General features: G+C 34.3%; 1 protein-coding gene across 10 annotated transcripts in view; it reads left to right on the plus strand.

The window, feature by feature from the left end:
• The window catches only part of Nek1 (NIMA related kinase 1), a 149,127-nt gene that overhangs the window by 112,474 nt on the left and 14,819 nt on the right, over positions 1–21,834 (plus strand). For all 10 annotated transcript variants that reach the window (XM_010629848.3, XM_010629850.3, XM_010629847.3 and 7 more), the window contains 3 exons: positions 5,098–5,218; positions 6,050–6,138; positions 6,957–7,204. In XM_010629848.3, coding sequence (XP_010628150.1) covers positions 5,098–5,218; positions 6,050–6,138; positions 6,957–7,204 — 458 coding nt within the window. The remainder of the gene's footprint in view (positions 1–5,097; positions 5,219–6,049; positions 6,139–6,956; positions 7,205–21,834) is intronic.

Raw genomic sequence — 21,834 nt, forward strand, 5'->3', positions numbered from 1 at the left:
AAACTGTGCCGCTATAAACATGGGTGCACATACTTCTCTGTGATATGATTCTTTTAGTTCTCTTGGAAAGATACCCAACAGAGGGATGGCTGGGTCAAATGGAACCTCCAGTCCAAGCTCTTTGAGGTATCTCCATATTGATTTCCATAGTGGTTGCACTAGTCTGCACTCCCACCAACAATGGAGAAGGGTTCCTTTCTCCCCACAACCCCGCCAATATTTGTTATTGTGTGATTTCTTGATAGCAGCCATTCTTTGTGGGGTGAGGTGGAATCTCAGTGGAAGGTATGTTTTAATTGGTCAAAATAACTTAATTTGGCTAGGCATGGTGACACACACCAGCAACTGAGCTGGAAGATCACAAGCATGAACCCAGTCTAGACAACTTAGGGACTTCAGCAAAAGCCTACCTCAAAAATTAAAAATACTAGGGATGTCCCTCTCAGTGTAAAAGCCCTAGGTTTAGTTCTGAGTGCTAGGGAAAAAAGAAAAAAAATTAATAATACTGAAATTTAAGTGTCAGGGATTGAGTCGAGGTTCAGCTAATGTGGTTTTTCTAATTCATGCGCCTTTGTCTCAGAGTTCACTTGATATGGTATTCAGCTGGCAATAAATCCATCTGAAGGATGGCTTTACTTACGTCTTGGAAGTTGAAAGACAGTTCAGATGGACCTTTCTCCCTCTTCAGGTAGTCACAGCCAGCCTAGGTTCAAGGCAAGGGGAAACTGTTAAAAAAATTTCTTCAGGGTATTTAACCATGAATGTATGTAGGAATTTGTTAAAGCTTTTTCTGTGTCTATGAGATCATTGTGTGATTTTTGCCTTTGCTCTGTTTATGTGATGTGTTACATTTAATGATTTGCATATGTTAAACGATCCTTGCAAACTTGGGTTAAAGCCAATCCGGTCATGATTTATAATCTTTTTAATGATCTGTTGTATTCAGTTTACCCGTATCTTGTTGAGGATTTTTGCATCTATATTCATAGGAGAAACTGGCCCGTATTTTTCTGTTTTAGTTGGGTCCTTGTCTAATTTTGGAATCAAGGTAATACTAATAGCTTCCAGGAATGAATCTGACAATACTTTTTCCCTTTCAGTCTCATTAAAGTTTGGGGAGTATTGGCATGAGATATTTCCTGAATTTCCTGTAGAATTTTATCAGTGAATCCATCAAGTCCTGGGATTTTCTTAGTAGGTTTTTTATTACTCTCTCAATTTCATTGCCTGTTATCATATTGTTCAGGGATTTTATATCTTCTTGGTTTGATTTTTATAATTCATAAGTCCATGGGAATCTATCCATTTTGCTTCTCAATTCTCTAATTTGGGAGTACAGGTTTTTGAAGAAGTTACCAGTAATCTTCTGGATTTCAGTGATGTCCATTGTGAGTTCACCTTTTTCATTCCTGATTGCATTGATACAGGTCTTTTCTTCTTGCCTCACGTGTCTGTATGCCAATTTCTTTTCTTTTCTTTTCTTTCTTTTTTTTTTTTTTTTTTTTGAGACATGGTCTCACTGTGTAGTTCAGGCTGGTTTTGAACTCACTGTGCACCCTGTGTTGGCCTGAAACTTGTGGTGATGCCCGTGCCTCAATATGCCAAGTGCTAGGATTACAAGCATGCACCATCACCCCCTGGCTGTATACCAATTTCTTTAGCCATACTTGGAAAGTTTTCTGCTTTTATTTGTTTATTTTATTTTTTATCTTCTGGTACCAGGAATGGAACTCAGGGCCTCACACTTGTCAGGCAAGCGCTGCTCCACTGAGCTACATTCCTGGCCCTGCTTTTATGTCTACAAATAGGGTTTTTATGCTATTTGTGCCATCTTTAAATTTTTCACTAATTCCAGTTAATTATAGGTTAGTTGTCTTTGCATCATCTAACAACTGCTGCATTTGTTTTCCACAATCTGTTGTTGGGATTTTTACTTACTTGGTTTGGTTTGGTGGATTGGTTTGGTTGGGTTTGGTTGAGTTTTGTTGTTTTTTTGTTTTTGTTTTTGTTTGTTTTGTTTTGTTTTGGTACTGGGGATCAAACTTGGTCCTTACTCTTGTGAGGCAGGTGGCAAAACCATTAAGCTAAATCCCAGGCCCTTTGGCTTTTTGATTAAGGTCTCACTATAGTTCAGACTGGCCTTGAACTCACTATGGAGCCCAGGCTGGCCTCAAACATAAGGCAGTCATCCTGCATCAATCCTGTCTTCTAGGTCTGACACTTTCTCTCCCCATAGGTCACTTCTGCTGCCCATACTTTCAATATAAATTTTTCTCCTGGAATATTTTGAATCATTTTTCTTAGCTCAGCTAGCTCTTTTTTAGTGTCTTCTTTAAGCTCACTGATCATTTTGTTTATTAAGTTTAAGTTGTTCAGTTATGTCATCTTTGACCTCACCAAGCACCTTATTAATATGTTTTTTGTTTCATCTTTTATCATTTCATATATAGTGACATCTTGGTCATCAAACTCAATTTGTTCCAAATTCATGTTCAAACTGAAAAATTCAAGAACTGAGCATATTTTTTTCCTATAAATAATGGGAAACCAAGTTCTGAGGCCCAGAAATTATACTTATAAATTCATTTTTCCAGGACTGTAACAAATTTTGCAATGATTTCTCACTTTAACTACATCAGTTTTCCTCTTAGCTTTACTGCTGATATCACTAACTTTCTTTGGAGCCATGGTTATGATATTATATGCAAATAAAGCACCAAAAAAATAAAACGACCTCCACAGTAATGAATGTTTTAACATGTTGCCACAAGCATTGTATGTTGTTTAGGCTTAGACTGAAGCATCATCCCTGTGTCCACAGCATGACTCACTCTCAGCCTGTATAGGTTTTTTCAAGTCAGATTTTTGGTGCAAATATCAAGCAAAGTTAAACACTGAACAGATTTTTTAATAGAACTTTGTTGTTTGAGTAGTGAGTAGAAAATTGGATCTTGGAGCTGTTTGACCACTGAGGTATCATTGTAATTCAGCTGTTTGGCTTTTGATTTTCCTCCCCATTGATGCCTCTTAGATGAGCTGTGGAGGGAGTGGTAGTTTTTGTCTTCTCGTGTTCCTGTTGTGTTTTGTTGCGCTGAATATTGAGGGTCAGTTAAAGTAGCAAGACTGTTACTTTTCTGGAGGTTCTTTTAGTAAGTGTCTGCTTTCCAGTGAAGTGCTCTGAGGGTGGCTAATTATAGGCCTTTGCCTCTATCCCAAGATCCAGTCACCTCCGTTAATTCATGGAGAGGTGGGTCCAGTATAATTCACCTAATGCCCATTTCTCCAGGAACAAACCACAGCAGTGTTGATCACACAAAGACAAACCAGATATTGTTATACAGTGAAAACCAGTTAATAGTAACAAATATATCACCACAGGCAATAACACCAACAACAAAAAAATCAAATAATAGAGTTAAAGACAAATTAGATATGCAATAATAATATAAATATAGACAAACCAAATATTGTCATATAGTAAATATTTACTAAATATGACAGCTATATCATTAACAATAGAGAAGAATTCAGCTATAGTAACATAGATAACTAAACATCTAAAAATTAATAAAATTTAATAGTACTGCCAGATGTGGTGGCATGCTCCTGAAATCCCAGCGCTCAGGAAGCTGAGGTAGGAGGACCACTGTAAGTTCAAGGCCAACTTGGATTATATAGTGAGACCCCGTCTCAAAAAAACAAAACTAAATAGTAGTATTGATAACATTAGAGGACTTAGGGAAAGTGAAAGAAGTACAATTTGAAAAGGACAATGAGAAGGGGAGAAAGTGAGATAAAGCATCCAGTGAAAGAGTAAATGAAAATTAAGGGAATCGGATAAAAGTAACAGAAAGAACAAACATGAAAAAGAAGAAAAAAATACAGAACAAAAAGCAAAAGAAAAGAAATGGGAAAAAGGAAAATGAGTCCAGAAAATTCCTTCATGTTGAATTCAAACAGAATGAGTGGTTTCTCTTCCAGGCCTGCAGTCTTGGAATCTACCAGATATGAGAGGGAAATGAGTCACTACTTTCCTATTTTGTTTTTTTGTTTGTTTTTGTTTTTGTTTTTTTCTTCAGCTTTAATTGAGTTTATTGGTACATTTGAGGGATACAGTACAGTTACATTCATTGTTGGGATCTTGTACCTCTTACATGACAAGTCTTGGTTCTCATTTTTTCCCCTTGTCCCTGCCCTCCCTTCACCCCCTCCTCCCCTCCCCATCTACAGCCACTTTATTTTCATCTTTTCATTATCTCACATTTTTTTCTTTTCCCTTATTACCCTTCCCCTACCCATCCCACCTTCCCTACACCTTTAGCTCCTTTCTTCCCATTTCTCAATGTCAGTAATCTTATTAGGATCTTCTGTATTATTGCAGATTATTCACACCAGAGAAACTTCGGTATTTACACATCTGTGCCTTATTTATTTCACTTAGGAGTATATCTTCAGTATGAGTCACTACTTTCCTATTTTGTTTCCAGGCTTGCTTTTTGTATGTGAATTCTGAGTCCCGCCCCAGCGTTCCTGCTGTTGGTCAATAATGTCTGCCCTGTGGCTGTATTAATTCCAGCTGCTCTGTTTTCATGTTCCTCTGTGGCACCATGTCACAGAGGTTTCTCTGCCTAGCTTTACAGTTTATGGGTCTGTGAGGTCCCCCAACTACTCTAGAGGCCCCTCTGTCCATACACTCCAGGTTGTGGCAAACCTCCTAGTCAGTACATATGCCTTGTGTTTGCAGAGATAGGTCCCCTCTCCTAGGGAACCAGGGTTATTCTAGACAGCTTCCTTCTTTTCCATGGGTTTTCTTTTAATTTCTCCAGGCTCTCTATGATTTCTGCTTTTCCTGTCGCCCTTTCTTAAATTACTTTTTATACTTTAAGCCAGTGTACATATTGCTAAAATTTATGTAATAATGAAAATCCATATATTTCCTGCAAGTACTTGTATTAACAGTGCAAAGGCAAAGGTTTTAGTTTATCATTTCAGAAATGATTAGAGAGCATAAGATCAAGATTAAAGATGAAATTCATTCAATTTTTTTCCAAAAAATTTTTGCTTTGACATGTCTTTTGTTTCGTTTTTGCTTTGCAGAACCTGATGATTTGGAAACAGAAGTTCTACAAGAGCCAAGTAGAAAAAACAAAGATGAGAGCTTGCCATGTATTGTTACTGATGTGTGGGTTAGTGAGGAAAAAGAAACAAAGGAAACTGAGTATGTTTTGTCTTTTTCTTTAATTTCAAAGCCCAGATCCCTTTTGTACTATATTCTGAGAAATAATACTCTAATAATATAATATCATAATTTAATGTCATAATATTATAATATCCCATAAAGTAATTTCATAAGACCAGTAGATATTCACATGGTTCAGAAATCAACAAGTAAACACAGTATATAAAGATATACAGTAAAATTCCTTGCCTGCCTCAGTATTCATTCAGCCATTTTCAATTCTTTGAGATGATTTTTAATATGTATTTACAAAAAATAAAATCTTTTTTTGTAAAGTACAGCTGTTAGTAGAATATACACAGTATTTTCTGCCTTATTTATTTTTAGTTCATAGTATGTCTGGGAATTTTCTTGATACATAAAAACCTTCCTCTGTTTTTGTATTCTATTGAATGGATATGCTACAACTCAATATCCTGCTTCATGGACATTTGCTGGTATCACAAATGATGCTGCAAAAAATAACGTTTTATGTAGATGATTTTTGCATGAATATTAGTAAGATAACATATAATGATTGGGTCAGTTACATTTTACAAATTTCATTAGCAATTCAGTTATTCTTTTCAGAGATTGTAACAATTTTTTTTTTTGAGATTGTAACAGTTTAATCTGTCAGAATGCACGAATGATTGATGATTAGTAAAAATGTCAACAAAATGCAAAATAGCGTGTTTATAACAGAAAGTATATGTAAAAGAGAAAAAACTTGCAAGAGGGATCACAGGATGCTAGTAAACTTATTTCTGTATTGTAGAGTGCTTTGATTTCTGGTAAACTGTGTCTTTTTAACTGATATGTCTGTGATAGGTTGGAAGACAGAGTTGCCATTCGGCAAGATGAAGTATCTGAAGATGAAAGCTTGAGGAATGTAGACCGCCTTAGTGAGGTTACTACAGGTAAATATCATTTAATTTCTTCCTGGATTGTATTTAATACCAAACTATTTTATTTGGGAAACACATAAATAGAGCATTCCTTATCAGTGATCATAATCATTTTAAAATTTAATAGGTATGAGTGCTGCAATCTGAATTAATAAGCTTGGGTTGTACAACAAGATAGTAAAAATTTTTTGGCCAGTTATTTTATTGAGTGTTCAGATGAAAAGGGTGGACAAACTAAACCCGTGTACTAAGTACATTAAATAAATTATCCTCTTTTTAAAGTATAGTAGTACCTTGGTTCACAATTGCTTTAGCTTGTAAAAAATTTGGTTCTCAAACAGAAGCACTTGGCAAAATTTTGTTTTTGTTTGCAAACTCTGAATTGGGCGACAGACACAACTGTGGCCATCTTTCCTGCGTGAACATGAACATGGCCATCTTTTCCAGAATCATGGAACAAATTAAGTTTGTGAGCCGAGGTACCAAGATAGTGTTAGTTGAAACATAAGAAATGCAACTTTTTCTATCTGTAGGAACAAATAAAATTTTAAAACTAATGTGTTTAGTATTTTTTCACATTTCCTTGGCTTTGTGCTGTTTTATTATTTCAATATAATGGAAGCATGTATCAAATGTTTCTAAAAATGAAATGTATGGCCTCTTAGAGATTATTTATAAAGTAATATACTCACACATTTTTGTATTTTGTTTTCCTGATATAAGGCTTCTTGATAGAATTCATGTTAAATATTATTGCCTTGTCAATATAATTTATAAATGTATTCAACTACTATATATACTTACCACATAATTTCTCCTTTATACCACAGAACATGGACTAGATGATTCTCAGAATTCCAAATATGATATAGATAAATCTATACAACCAGAGCCATTTTTCCAAAAAGTAGTTCATTCTGAACACTTGAATATAGTCTCTCAAGTTCACTCAATACAGTGTTCACCAGAAGAATCCATTCCGCTTCGATCTCACTCTGATTCACCACCACAATATAAAAACAAGAACTCCTTGCTGATTGGACTTTCAACTGGACTGTTTGATGCAAACAATCCAAAGGCAAGTATTGTCTCAAAATGGAAAGTGTTATCTATTTGATAACATTTCTTTTGATTACTTTTATTTGATAAATCATAATACTGAGTTTTACTGTCTTAAAAACACAAGCACATTCAAATACAAAAAAGTGGACACATGAAAACAGTACAACAAAGAACCTCCATCTTTTGTTTTGAGATGCTGAAAAGAAATTGCTATTGCCATTGAGAGTACAACTAGCATAAAGTCTATTTCATTGGCTTAGATTACTTTTTATTTGGTACTGGAGATCGAACTCAGGATCTTGCACTTGCAAGGCAGGCAGTGGAACCACTGAGGTAAATCCCCACCTTTTTAAAAGATCTCCCTAAATTGCCCAGGCTGGCCTCAAACTTGCAGTTCCCCTGCCACAGCTCCCAAGTAGCTGGGATTGTAGATTTGCATCATCACACCCAACAAGTTTTTTCTTTGTTTTGTTTGGTTTGGTTTTTTTTTTTGGTACCGGGGATCAAACTCGGGTCTTTGGGCTTGCGAGGCAGGCGGCGGAACCACTGAGTTAAATCCCTGGCCCTTCAACAAGTACTTTATAGGGTCTACTTTTATTAAAGCAAAAGATCCTTCCTGTACATTTACACACTGTCTCTTTCTACTGACCAATCTGACTTCCACCTTTAGTATTAGACTAAACTTTAGCAATATATCTTAAGTGGACAGAAGTACCTAATTTGTATGTAGAATATTAATTAGATGTTCATATACACATTCTGTTAAAATATTTTAGACCTCTTGCCTTTTCTTTTATGCTACTTTTAAATATATGTAACAAAATTTTGTTAGGAAATGAATATATTATCTCTATAGAGATATGTAGATATCTCTATATCTGGTATACAGGTAAAAATAACTCAAATATGTTGTTACATTGCTTTCATATGCATAACTTTTGCAACTATATAACCTTGTAGTAAAATGGGATATTGTGTGTATTCTTCTTATAACCTTTTCTATTTAATATATCAATATTACAGATACTACAATAGCACTTTGTCATACTGTTAAAGTATTTCTTCCTATCTTTAATTATATATTCTGTTGAGTTGCTCTAACACAGTTTTATAACAAATTCGTTTCTGTCGGTGAGCCTTTAGGTTTCAATTTTTGCTATAATTGCCTACACCTCCATTTTATACGTGTCCCCAATTATTAATTAAAATAAGTTTCTGTAAGTGGACTTCAAAAATTATAGTTATCATCTGATTTCCCTTTTAGAAATGGTTTTGAGTTTGTCAACACTGTGTGAAAGAGCATCTATTTCTCCATTCCTTAAATAGTACTCACATTATCATTTACTTAAAATTATTTATTTAATGATAATTAATGGTTTCAATTTGTTCAAATTTGGATTTTCTCATTTACCTTTGAATTTGGACATTTTTATTTTTGTGGCACTGGGAATTAAACCCAGGACCTTCATGCTGAGCTACTTCTCTAGCCCTTTCTTTTGAAGACATGGAACCCAATTACTGAGTTGCCCAGGCTGGGCTCAAACTTGCAATCCTCTCATCTCGGCCTGCCGCAGCTAGATTTACAGGAATCTGTCACCACTCTTGGCAGTTTGCACCTATATGTAATTGAGTTGCCAGAATTCTTTAGCCTTTGATTGTTTTTCAAATATGTCATTTTGACTTCTAATGTAATTTTCTAATGTAATTTTCGAACTAGATATTCTTTTATTTGTGAAGTATTTTCTTATGTGTCTCTTAATTTAGAACATGTTAAATTCCTTCACTTACTGTAATAGCAGTTAGATTTTTAAAGATATAAACAATTAAAAACAAATTTATGACCTTCAGAGTTAGAGACAAAGTTCTGTCATGGGACAGACAAGGACTGTCACAACTCATGTATTTTCTTATGTATAGCTATCATTAGCCCAGAGCTTTTCAATACCTTATTGTCTATAAAGTTAATATTCGTTATATAATACACTTGATTATTTGATTTCTTAGGACTTGCATGAAGTACTTACTCTGGAAGTAAATAGCAAATTGGAAGCAGTAATACAGATTTCATGTAGATTCCTTTGAGGAAAAGAGGCAAGAAAAAAATCAGCAATCTATGGCCATTTAAGAGAAGAATTAAAAAGCAATCTCTGCCTCTCCTATAAATCTCCTAAGATTAGGAGAGTTCATTTCTACACCAAAATAGTGTTCACAATGATGACCTAAAATCATGAAGATTCAAAATTATAAGTATTTATATAATCTATTTATAAGATAGGATAATTTAGCCTCTTGCAAAGATTTTTGTTGTTTTCTTTTTTTAATGTGTTATATTATTAACAGAGTTATTATTTTTTTTCTCCGGTGAAGGAAAGCTTTTTCCTTATGATTTGAATCCCAGTCCTTTTCTCAATTAATGTATTGCATCACTTTGGCTACTCCAACCTGAATCATCATCTCCTCTATAAATGGTGATTTCTTCAACATATATGTTCTAATGAATCTCATTACAAATAGTCAATTTCTCTTGAATTCATGTCCTTCTGAGTTACTACTCAACTTCACTGCTCCCCTCCACGTCCAAAAATCTTGAATATATTGCTTTCTCTTTGCAGTGTCCATTTCCATCAACAGTCTGTTCAATGAAGCTTCAGGCCACTCTCCCACTGCAGCTGCTCTTGTCAAGATTGTGCATTACCAGTACAGTACCAAATTCCTGTACACATTTCTCTCTCATATTTCTTGACTTCTGTTCTTTCAACGGAATTGAATATACCTTACTTTTAAAATTATTTATTGGCTTCCTTTATATTATATTTCCTAGTTCTTCTCTGAACTGACTACTCTTCAGTCTCTTGCTGGTATCTCCTATACTACCAGTTCTCTTATAAAGAATGTATATTCTGTTGAGTGAAGTGTTCTATAATCATCATTCAAGTATTTTCACCAGACACAAGGCCAGTTTAGTGGTGGATTTCGCCTAATTTGTTTCTTCTCACAGGGATTATGGTCTTGGCTACAGATCAGTATCTAACCACAGTTTCATGTATTCTGACAAGTTTTCTAGTTGTTTTGGTGGGAGATTAAGTCTGACACTTGTTACTCCATGGGCAGAGCGGGAAGTTTCCAGTAAACAAATGCTGTGATACTTTAAGGCTATATCCTAAGCCTTCTCTGATTGCATTTACTTTCTTTTTTCTTTTTTTTTTTTTTTTGGTACCAGGGATCGAACTCAGATCCTTGTGCTTGCAAGGGAGGTGGCAGAACCACTGAGCTAAATCCCCAGCCCTTGCATTTACTTTCTAAGTACAGTAATTTGTGACCTTAGGTTATCATTTAAATGCTAAAGATTCATTTCCTACAGATCACTCATCTGTTTCATCAGTTCACTACCTTATCAACTTACTGTTTCTTAACTGCTATTCTCAATTCATGCCCATCTGAAATCCATTGCCCAATTACAAACTAGAATTCTAGTAAGTACCTGACTTAGGAATGAGTTCCATTATAGGAAAACATTTGTAAGTAGGATTCATTCATAAGTCCAACAAAGTGAGTCATACACATCAAAGTGATTCTTTCACAATGTATATTACTTTGCACTGCTAGCAGACCCTTCCACATCACCACTGCTTTCTGACTTCTTGGCATCCTGGGCTCTGATTGAACATTGTACTACTATACACTATTGCACCGTACAGTAAGCACATAGCATAACTGTGACAGTGTCTGGCAGACACATGAGCTACCACCACAGTTTGCTCACATCTGGTCATATCTGTGAAAGTTTGCAACTCAAATGTTCATAGGATGGGGACTTACTGTATTTTTTAATATGATAAATCATATCTAATCTGTGCCATGCTTAAGATTTCAGAGATTTTCTGCTGTTTAGAATTGATATTCACATTCTTTATAATGTCTGTAAGGTTTGACATGACATTGGCTACCTCTCCATCTCATCTCAAAGCTCCTGTCATTCTCTTCTTTTTCCCCTTGATGCACTAAGCCCTCTCCTTCATTGGGGACTTTGCACTTTCCGTGGCCTTGGATGGGAATAAACTTCTCTTTGTTCTTTCAATTCCGACTCATTCTTGCCTCTCAAGTCTCATCTCTCAAATCTTATCTTCTTCAGTGAGACCTTAACTCCATTTCCACCCATTAATTATTTTATTTATGTATTATATAGTAGCTATTTCCAACTGTAATTTATCTTGTTTCTCATTTGTTTGTCTCCTCTGCTAGAATGGTATTTTTTTTAGTTAAGACCTTATTATTTACAGGGGTATCTATTCTATCTATTACCCAGGAGTAAGAATACAGTAGATGATAAATAAATATTTTTGAATAAGTCATAAACAAAGGAATATTAAATATATACATAATTAAAAGAAGGAAGCAGTCTGCTAAGTATATATTCTTTTTTTTTCCGATTTCTGGACTTGAACTCAGGAGCTTGCACTTGCCAGGCAGATGATAAGTTCATACTCTAACTAAAACTTAATCATGTGAGTTCAGTGTGTTAGTTTCTCATAGGTAAAAGGATAATAACAGACCCTTGCTCATAGAATTGTTGAAAGAATAAATCAAATGATATAAATAAAGCACTTAGGTCATGCTTGGCATAAAATAAGCACTCAATAAATGTTAGATGACATTGAGTTGGAAAATTACAGTTCAGTGCACACTACTATATTTAATAGGTGCAAGAGACAATTAGCTCTTTAGCTTCTCTTATAGTTACTTTAAAATATATTCTTATAGACAGTAATGCTGTACTGCACATTTCAGAAAGCTAGAAGAAAGGATTTTGAAGGCTTTTGCCAAAAGAAAAGAAAAATGTTTGAGGAAATAGATATGTTTAACCTGATTTAAACACTAAACAGTGTATACATACATGAAAATATTACAGATTACCCCCCTAAAATGGAAAATTTTTATGATTTTATTTGCCAGTTAAAAATAAATAAAACTGGTAACAAAAAACCTGAAAAAATAAGGTGAAACTATATTCTCAAATAGTTAATCTTTGAATATCCTACATAGATGGAAATTTGGTTTCTGAAAGGCATTATTATAAAAAATAAGACTATTTGGATTAAAAATTTTTGCATCTAGAAATTTACCTGTGATATTTAACATGAGAATTGTATTCTTTGGGCTCTGCTATATGTGAGGCAATGGATTATAGTTATGATAAAGTACTTAAAGACTTGAGAGTGAAAACCACTTCTGATGAGTTCTATAGTGAAGAGATGAACATGAGATGGTGGGGTCACTAAAGAAGGAATGTTTAGTTTATCTTAGAACAAGTAAAAGTAGGTTTCTGAAAAAGTTTGTATGGTGACTAGAATGCAGAAAATATTTAAAGCAAAACAAACTAGCATGGGACCATCATAATGTTTAAGGAATTACAGCTAGTTCTGTGAAGTGTAAAAGAAGTAAGAGTCCAGTCATTCTTGTTCCTAAGCAGAACTTTTCAATTTGTAGTATCCTTTCTCCCTTTTTCGGGAGCATTTCCCCCCAAATAAAAGAACACATCTTTAAGAGATGAGACTGGAACTGTTGTTGCTCGAGTCCTCCTTGTCCACTTGTCCATGTCCCTAATTCTCCACTTTAAAGCGCCTCTTTAGACACCATCCTCAGATCTGGAAATGTGCTTTGGATCATGATACTAAGTCATTTTTAAATGTACTTTAAATAGTTGTTTTTACAGAATCCAGAATATAATGATAGTAAACTGAATTGCATGTTTCAATACTCAGACCAATAGTAATTAGTGGCTTAGTTGATCACTCTAGGACTGGCAATCAGAATAATGCCTTGATTTCCACCATCCATTAGAGAGGCTGTAAGTGATGGTTTTGGAGAATGCAGAGTTACCAGGAGTCTGCTCTTCCTTTTACAGTATTTATTTATATCCTGCTTCAGACAAGAAGAATTGAAGATTATGTCCCGATAAATAAATACATTGTACTGAAAAATGTGCATTACAAACCAGTAAGCAATAAGCAGCTGTTATACATAGCTGTAAACATTGAATATAAGATTTATCTATGTGGTAATTAAAAAGAAAATTATAAACTGATATTCCTCAAAGGAGAGAAAATATAAATTGTTCATGAGAAAAGTTGTTCTTGCAACTTCTCTAAGAAGTTTCTCCTTTGTGACCATTTCTACTGTACAGTGGCAGATTACATAAGATGGTTATAGTAGAGTGACTTAGTAAAAATGAGGGTATAACATTAAGTGAATATCTCCATGAGTAAATTTGTAAAAGCTCAAAATAGAATAATTTAAAGTTGTGGTTTTTCTTTTGATCTTATTTATATAAGGGCAAACTGTTGTTTACCAAATGAATAAGCTGCTTGCATTTCAAATAGTCCCATTTTAGACTGGCTTTTAACAATAGTTACTCAGTGTACGGACTGCAGGAGCATATATATTGTTCATTGACAAAGGTCAGTGTAATTTAGAAATCAAGTGAGAAAGTTACAAGGATAGGGTTGGTAACCTATAATGGAAAATGGCTATGATTTCATTAAGACACTGGTCTGGATAGATGGTGAACCATTTTTGTTAAAGATGGATTCAGGAATTTCCAGTCAAAAGTACAACTTATTTTTAGTTTTTAAAAACAATTTCTTCTTGACATTTGTTTGCACTACATAATGATTATAGTCCTTGTGAAAGGTTGATACGTGTACATAACACATCTTAATTCTTTTTTAAACTGCGATTTATTCATGAAAGCTTTTTTGTCCATTCTGCTGTGTTGAATTATCAGTTTATTTTGAATCATAGACTGGCAATTCTAAAAGTTTAATATGGGCATCATCTGGGGTACTTGTCTTAGTCACAGAGCACCTCATATATAAGGATGTCTGTCTTAATATATTTGAAGTAGAGCTCAGGAATATACATTTGTGACATGGACTGTCAGTGATTCTGCTGTTGGTGGTCTGCAGTCCCTACAAAAAGCATTGCCACAGAGCATAGTTAACCACACTGGGGCCTGGAATGTTTAAAGCATGTTATATGCCATCTTCCTCGGGTTTGGAAAATACTAATACACTCCCATTTCTGCCTTGCTAATGAACTGTCATTATGAACACTTTGTCAAATACATTATAAGTATTGACAAGTTAATTTCCTTATAGGGTTATTGGATAACAGTTGATTAAATTGTGGAAAGAGGCTGCTATATTTACTTTGCTCTCTGATAATAAACAGAAGTACCAAATTTCAGTTATATCCCTGCCCAGTATTTAAAAATCAGACCATATATCTCTTGTAAAGCATTCTCATGTACTTTGATTTTTCAAATAAAAATATAATATCCATTATTAGTATAACTGTAGCTGGCTATTGAGCACTTATGGTATGCTAAATTCTATTTTACTTACTTTACATATAGTAATTTAAATCCCTCAAATACCCTGTAATTACTGAAATTATTCCTATTTTATATATGAGGAAATTAAAGCACAGAAAGGTGAGGGAATTTCTCAAGGTTACATAGTGGGTGAACATAGATTTTGGGGGCCAGATGAGTAACACGAAATCAGAATTAGATCAGTCCAGTTTATTTACATAGAGAAAAGACAAGACAGTCTTTTCTTTCCTAAAAATTGTATTTTCTTACTGTTTATCCCATATTTCTCCATAGATTAACAGAGGTAAAGAATTTTTTTTTTTTTTTGCCATGTTTGTCTTATGGTAAAATTTGCCAGAGAAACTTTGGAATTTGTTATAGAGGAAAATGCTCTAAAATTTGGGCATACTGTTCAAAAACTTCGAGAGTTTTTTGCTTTTGAGTGAACAGATTTGCAAAGTTCTAGCTCATGGACCACAAGAATCTTTGAAGTATTTAGGTTCTTCTGTTTATTCAGTGAATTAACTGAAATTCAGAATCTCATCCCAATCCCGATCAGTCAACTTCTCTCCCTCCATCCCTAACTTCCTTTCCCTCTCTCTCTCTGTCCTGCTCTCTTCCCACTGTCTCTTTCCTTTCGCCTTTCCTCTCCTTCCTCCTCCCTCCTTCCCCCATTCCTTACTCTCATTCCAGCCAAGATCTGTGGTTTATGGAATTTATGTAAAGCCTTTATCTTTTCTGTGGATACAGCTGTTCTCTGATTTGGGGATGAGAGCTTCTGTAGGTTCAGAATTACAAGTCATGATTTTTCTACGCTGAAAGTTTCATAAAGGAAGATCCGGATCTATTTTCTATCACTGTGATATGTCTAGTATGTAATACATGGTAATGCTCAATATTTTCTGAATAATCTATGAATAGAATGTTTGTTAGAACTTTCTTATGCATTATTGCTTTATGACATACTAAATATGACTTTATTTTGATAAAAGTATAGGCAAAAAAGTCCAACAGTAGAAGGTAAAGATGAAACATAGTTTAAAGTTTATTCTCTAACACATACCTTTCGTTTGCTTTGTCTCATTGGGGGAATTCACCAGTGGTAAATTTTGCTTAAAAATCTTTTATAAGGAGGCTGTTAAAAGTAGAAGGGAAAGAAATAAATATGAGAAAAGGGAAAAATGGAAACAAAATCTTTTATTTATTTATTTTTCTTTATTGGTACATTTTAGGTATATGATATAGTTACATTCATCTTTGGGATCTTCTACCTTTATGTGAACAATCTTGGTTCGTATTTTTCCCCCATTCCCCTGACTTCCCTTCCCCTCTCCACCCTTCCCTATTTACAAAGACTTTGTTTCCATTTTTTTCTTTTCTTCTATTTTTCTTATCCCTCTTTACCTTTCCCTACCCCTCCTACTTCCCCTATACCTTTAGACCTTTTTTCCTATTACACAATATCAACTATGTATTTTGATTCTTATTTACACTTTTAGTTTATCACACCAGAGAAACTATTCGGTATTTATATGCGTGTCCTATTAATTTCACTTGAGTATGTCCTCATTGTGCATCCATTTAGCTATAAATGTCTAGTTTATTGTTCATGGCAAAGTAGTACTCCATTTTATTAAATCACATGCACACCCACACACACACACACACACACACACACACACATCTTCTTTATCCAGTCTCCAGTTAATGGGCAATTAGGCTGCTTCCAAATTTTAGCTATTACAAACTGTGCCACTATAAACATGGGTGAGCATATATCACAGTGGTATGATTCTTTTAATTCTTTTGGGAAGATACCCAGCAGAGGGATAGCTGGGTCAAATGGGACTTCTAATCCTAGTTGTTTGAGGTGTCTCCATATTGATTCCCATGGTGGTTGCACCAGTCTGCACTCCCAGCAGCAGTGAAGAAGGGTTTCTGTCTCCCTACAACCCCACCAATATTTATTATTGGTTGATTTCTTGATAGCAGCCATTCTTTCTGGGATGAAGTGGAATCTCAGTGTTATTTTCATCTGCACCTCTTGAAAGACTGGTGGTGTGGAACATTTTTTCATATGTTTATTTGCTGCTTTTACTTCTAAGAAAATCTTTTAAATATGGAGGGGTTGGAGGAGTTGAAGGGAGGGCATGGGAATGGGGAAAAAAACCAAGAACCAAGATAGATCATGTAAAGGTACAAATTCCCAATGATGAATGTCATCATATTGTATACCTAAAATGTACCAATAAACTTAATGAGTAAAAAAATTTCAAAAAGGAATCTTCACAGAAAAGTGCAACATATTTTTTAAAAAGTAAAAATAAAAGTAGAAATCAGTTTACATTCCCACCAACAGTGTAGAGAGATTCCTTTTTTCCCCCAAAGTCTCACCAGCGTTTGTTATCATTTGATTTCTTTCTTTCTTTCTTTTTCTTTTCTTTTTTTTTTTTTTTTTTTTTTTTTTTCTTTTTTTTTTTTTTTTTTTTTTTTTTTTTTTTTTTTTTTTTTTTTTTTTTTTTTGGTACCAGGGATCAAACTCGGTCCTTGCATTCACAAGGCAGGTGGCAGAACCACTGAGCTAAATCCCCAGCATCATTTGATTTCTTGATATGGTCATTTGTTTCTGGAGTAAGATGGAATCTCAGTGTTGTTTTAATATCCATTTCTTTATTGGCCAGTGATGTTGAGCATTTCTTCATGTATTTATTGGCTATTTGTACTTACTCTTCTGTGAAATGTCTGTTCATTTCATGTGCCCATTTTTTGACTAGGTTTTTTTATTTTGGGAGGTCTTAATTTTTTTTAGTTTTTTATATATTCTAGATATTAGTCATCTGTCTAAGGAATAGCAGGCAGAAATTCATTCTCGGTAGGTTTTCTTTTCACTCTGTTGTTCCTTTTGCTGGGCAGAAGGTTTTATTTAATATGCTCTCATTTTGTTGATTCTATTTCCTGTGTAACCAGGTTCTGTTCAGATAGTCCTTGTCTATGCCTATTAATTAAAGAATTTTACCTAATTTATATTCTAGATGTGTAAGTGTTTCTGTTTTAACATTTAGTTCTTTGATCCATTTTGATTTTAGCTTAGTACGTGGTGAATGATACTGGTCTAAATTCAGTCTTCTGCATGTGAGTAGTCAGTTTTCCCAATACCATTTATTGAAGAGACTGTCTTTCTTCCAGAGTTGGAAATCAATGTGGAGATTCTTCAAAAAACTAAAATTAGAAATTTATACCCGTGTTGATAGCAGCACAGTTCATAACAGATAAGTCTTGGGAGCTGCAGATATGTCCATCAGCAAATGAATGAAGAAAATGTGGTATTTACACACAATAAAGTACTACTCTGCCATATAGAAAGATAAACTTGCATTATTTGTAGGAAAATAGATGTACTTTGATATCATTTGATTTCTCTTATAAAAACCAAATTATACTTTGTGTGTGTGTGTGTGTGTGTGTGTGTGTGTGTGTGTGTGTAACTGGGGATGAAACTCAGGACCTTGGAATTGCCAGGCAGGCACTGGTGCCACTGAGCTAAATCTCTGGCCAAAACCAAATTATAAATAAAGAGAAAAATAAATGAGGCTAGATTTTTCTCAAACAGGATGGAGAGTAGAGGGAAAGGGGATTAAAAAAAGGGACTGAGATGTGTCATGAACGCATTCCAACTTCACATGAGGAATGTAAGCATTATGCACTGCAAATATGTCTGATAAAAAGTACTCAGTAGGAAAAAAAGTGCAAAAGGTTTAGGGGAAGTGGGAAGGGTAGGGGAAAGGAAATAAGGGAAAAGAAAAAATATGAGAAAATGAAAAAATGGAAATAAAGTATTTGTAAATAGGGAAGGGAGGGCAGGGGTAAGGGGAAAAAAATGAGAATCAAGACCTGTCATGTAAAGGTACAAGATCCCAGTGATGAATGTAACTGTACTGTATACCTAGAATGTACCAATAAACTCAATGGGAAAAAAAAAAACCTCAAGTGGACATCAGTGTGGGAGAACAGTGTTCCACCTTCAGAAAAACAAAACTAGTAAAGAGATGATACTTGATTTAAAGCCAGTGATGAGTTTATTCTAGAGATCATTGTTTATTTGCAAGTGTAGAGTGTTTATGTTTGGGGGGGATACCAGGGATCGAACTCGAAACCTTGCACTTGTGAGGCAAGCAGCAGAACCACTGAGCTAAATCCCTGGCCCGTGAAGTGTAGAGTGTTTAAGGATGTTAGGTTATCCTCACTAGTGGCTGCAGGATGAATTTGTAGAAACACCCACCCTCCACTTCTCACTCTTTCATACGCTATTGTTAGCACATTCATCTAGTAACAGATATTGATTGAATGCTTGTACCTTTCTAAATGCTGGGATTATTATAGTGTTAAGTCAAACAATCTTCTAATTGAGGAGTATAGATAATAAAATATATTACACAGTAAATGTAAACAATTGCAATTACATATTAATTATAAATAATTTGGAAAATCATTGGGAAAGCTGATCAAACAAAAAGTTTATCTGTCAGTCATGGTGGCACACAGCCACCTATAATCCCAGAGCTTAGGAGGCTGAGGCAGGAGGTTCACTGTGAGTTCAAGGCCATCCTGGGCTACATGGTGAGTTCAAGACCAGCCTGAACTACATAGAAAGACTCTCTCAAAAAAAAAAAAAAAAAAAAAAAGGAAGAGGATTTATGTGAGAGTACCATTTTTCCTCCTAGTCAAGAGGGACTAGTCATTGGGTAATTACTTAGAGATTACTCCTGGCTGGGACGCATGCTTTCATAATGTAGGGAAGGCCAACATATACTTCTAAAGATTAAATCAACATTTTGCATTTATTCTGACTTTATAAGAGGAAACTTTTCCCATCAAAATACAGTAATATTATTTTAGGATCCTATTGATTTATAATCCTACGAAAACTGAAAGAAGTTGTGTTAATTACTTCTTAACCACACTTCAACTCTGTGGCCAGTTAAGATAATAATGTAAGAGTCAGTCATAATACTGTACTAGTTTTATTTACAATAAAGCTAGCAAGAAAATCAGGCCTAGTTTTATTCAAAGTTGTGCTGGTTGATATTTTTCTGTGGTGACTGGTCTTGAGATCCTTGGAGTCTGCAGAACAAACCTTAACTCTCAGTAGTGAGCTTTATGCCCTTTAAGATCTGGTTTTGAAGAGACTTTGAAAATTAGACCTGGCTTGCACTCAGCAGGCAGGCATTGGCCTGACCTGACCTGTTTTCTCACCACAAGGCAACAGGGAAGTGGGATACCTACACTTCATGTCAAGACAGCAGGAGAAGGTGTGCACTTTATTATCATCTTCTCTCAAGTTTGTCTTTTAGTCTGTTATTCTTCCTGCTATTACAGAATAGTGAATAAAGGATGGAGAGAGACCAGATGTATTGTGCTTATATTCTTCTTGTCTTGAGAGTGGAGTGGAAAAACTGGGCAGTGGGAAAATTTGAGCATTTATTTTTTTTCTAGCAAATACAAGATGGGAAGAAGATTCATAAGGAGCACGTGTGCCTTAAGAGTTAATTCTTGAAATTTGCTAAAGCACCTATTCTTACATAATTTTTGCCTTTGATAAGTATTGAAAATTTTTGTTTTAAATTAAATTAGGTTTATATGTTGAAGAGTAAATATTTATAGAAGCTATTTTGAGAGAACAGTGTTATAGTTTAATTGCTATAAATACAGGCTCAACAAATGTGCCCTTCATAAACTGATTTATAATATACCTGACCATTACCAATTCATATTTATATGAAATATTCTAAAGATGAAAAGTGAGTTAATAGAATTATTTGAAGTTGAATTTGATATAAAATGTTATTAATGAAGCTAATACTTTATTATTCATTCATTAACTATTGTATGTGATTCCTTTTATTTTTTATAAGAAAAGTAACTGAAAACTAAAGATAGCATGCACTTTAAAAATGTTTTATGGTTTCATAAAACATTACTGTCTTGTTTGATTTTATAATTATACCAAATACTGTGTATATGTTCATGGTCCAAAGAATCCCCCCCCCAAAAAAACTGACAGTATATTATGGATGAGTTAATATATTTCTTATATTAAAACTGAATATTAGCAGGTATAGTGGCTTTTTTTTTTTTTTTTTTTTTTTTTTTTTTTTTTTTTTTTTTTTTTTTTTTTTTTTTTTTTTTTTTTTTTTTTTGGTACCAGGGATCAAACTCCGGTCCTTGTGTTTGTGAGGCAGGTGCTAGAACCACTGAGCTAAATTCCTGGCCCAGGGTGGCTAATTTTTGATTGAAGGTAAAGATTCTATTTAAGAACAACACAATCTTATTCAGGAGTGAGGTATACATTAAGAGTTTATTTTTTGATATCTGCCAGATTTGTAGTTGAGTATATATCTATTCTAAGAGGCAGGCTGTCAGATTACATGACCACTTGAAATTTTTTTCTGACTGTATTTTTTAATGATAGGTTTAGAAAGTTATTGTAATTGGTAAAAGGAATAATCTAGAATTGAGACTATTTTACTAGGGCTGGCTAAAATTTTTCTCAGCCTAAAAAAAATTACATCCTTTCATGTAGCCTCATAAGATTTAGGTGCATAATGAATGTGTGCTGTTTATTTTTGCCAGTTGGTATTTACCTAAGGAAACTTGCTAGTCATTTATTTTATATATTGTTGGCTTGCAGTATACATTATTAAAAGCATAAACTATTAAGGATAAATTCTCCTGACAGTGGAAAATCGGCAAAAGAAATACTTTCGGTATCATTATTAGATGGTCTAATGCAGTATATCTTCACCTATCTTTACCAACTTTACCAACTTGTAACTCATGATTATTTTTCTCTTGAGTGCTATAATATGTAAATTATGTTTAATGGGAATGTATCCTTTATTTTTCTGAAAAACAGATTGTACTAATAAAACTGGCCACATATATGAATTTTCATTAATATGCTAAACATCGTATTTTCTTTAAAGTCTTCCATCTGTTGTAGAGTCCTTATCAGAACCTTAGTAATCATGTTACAAAACTCACAAATTCCCTTAGGGTTAACCCACCCCAAAGATGGCTATGTGTTTCATATCCCTGCCTATCATCACATTCTAATTGTTGAAAGGTTGGCAAATGATCTATTCCTATTATCTGTGTTCTTATCCAACAGAAATTTAAATTTTCACCACCTCAACTGTGTGCTGGTTTGTTTGTTTTTTTTCTTAACACAATTGGCTGAGTTCCTCCTAGTTGCTAGTGTAAGTGATTCTTATCAT

The sequence above is a fragment of the Fukomys damarensis genome, unplaced genomic scaffold (assembly GCF_012274545.1).
Source record: "Fukomys damarensis isolate Sample0158 unplaced genomic scaffold, DMR_v1.0_HiC HiC_scaffold_18, whole genome shotgun sequence".
NCBI classification, from domain to species: domain Eukaryota; kingdom Metazoa; phylum Chordata; class Mammalia; order Rodentia; family Bathyergidae; genus Fukomys; species Fukomys damarensis.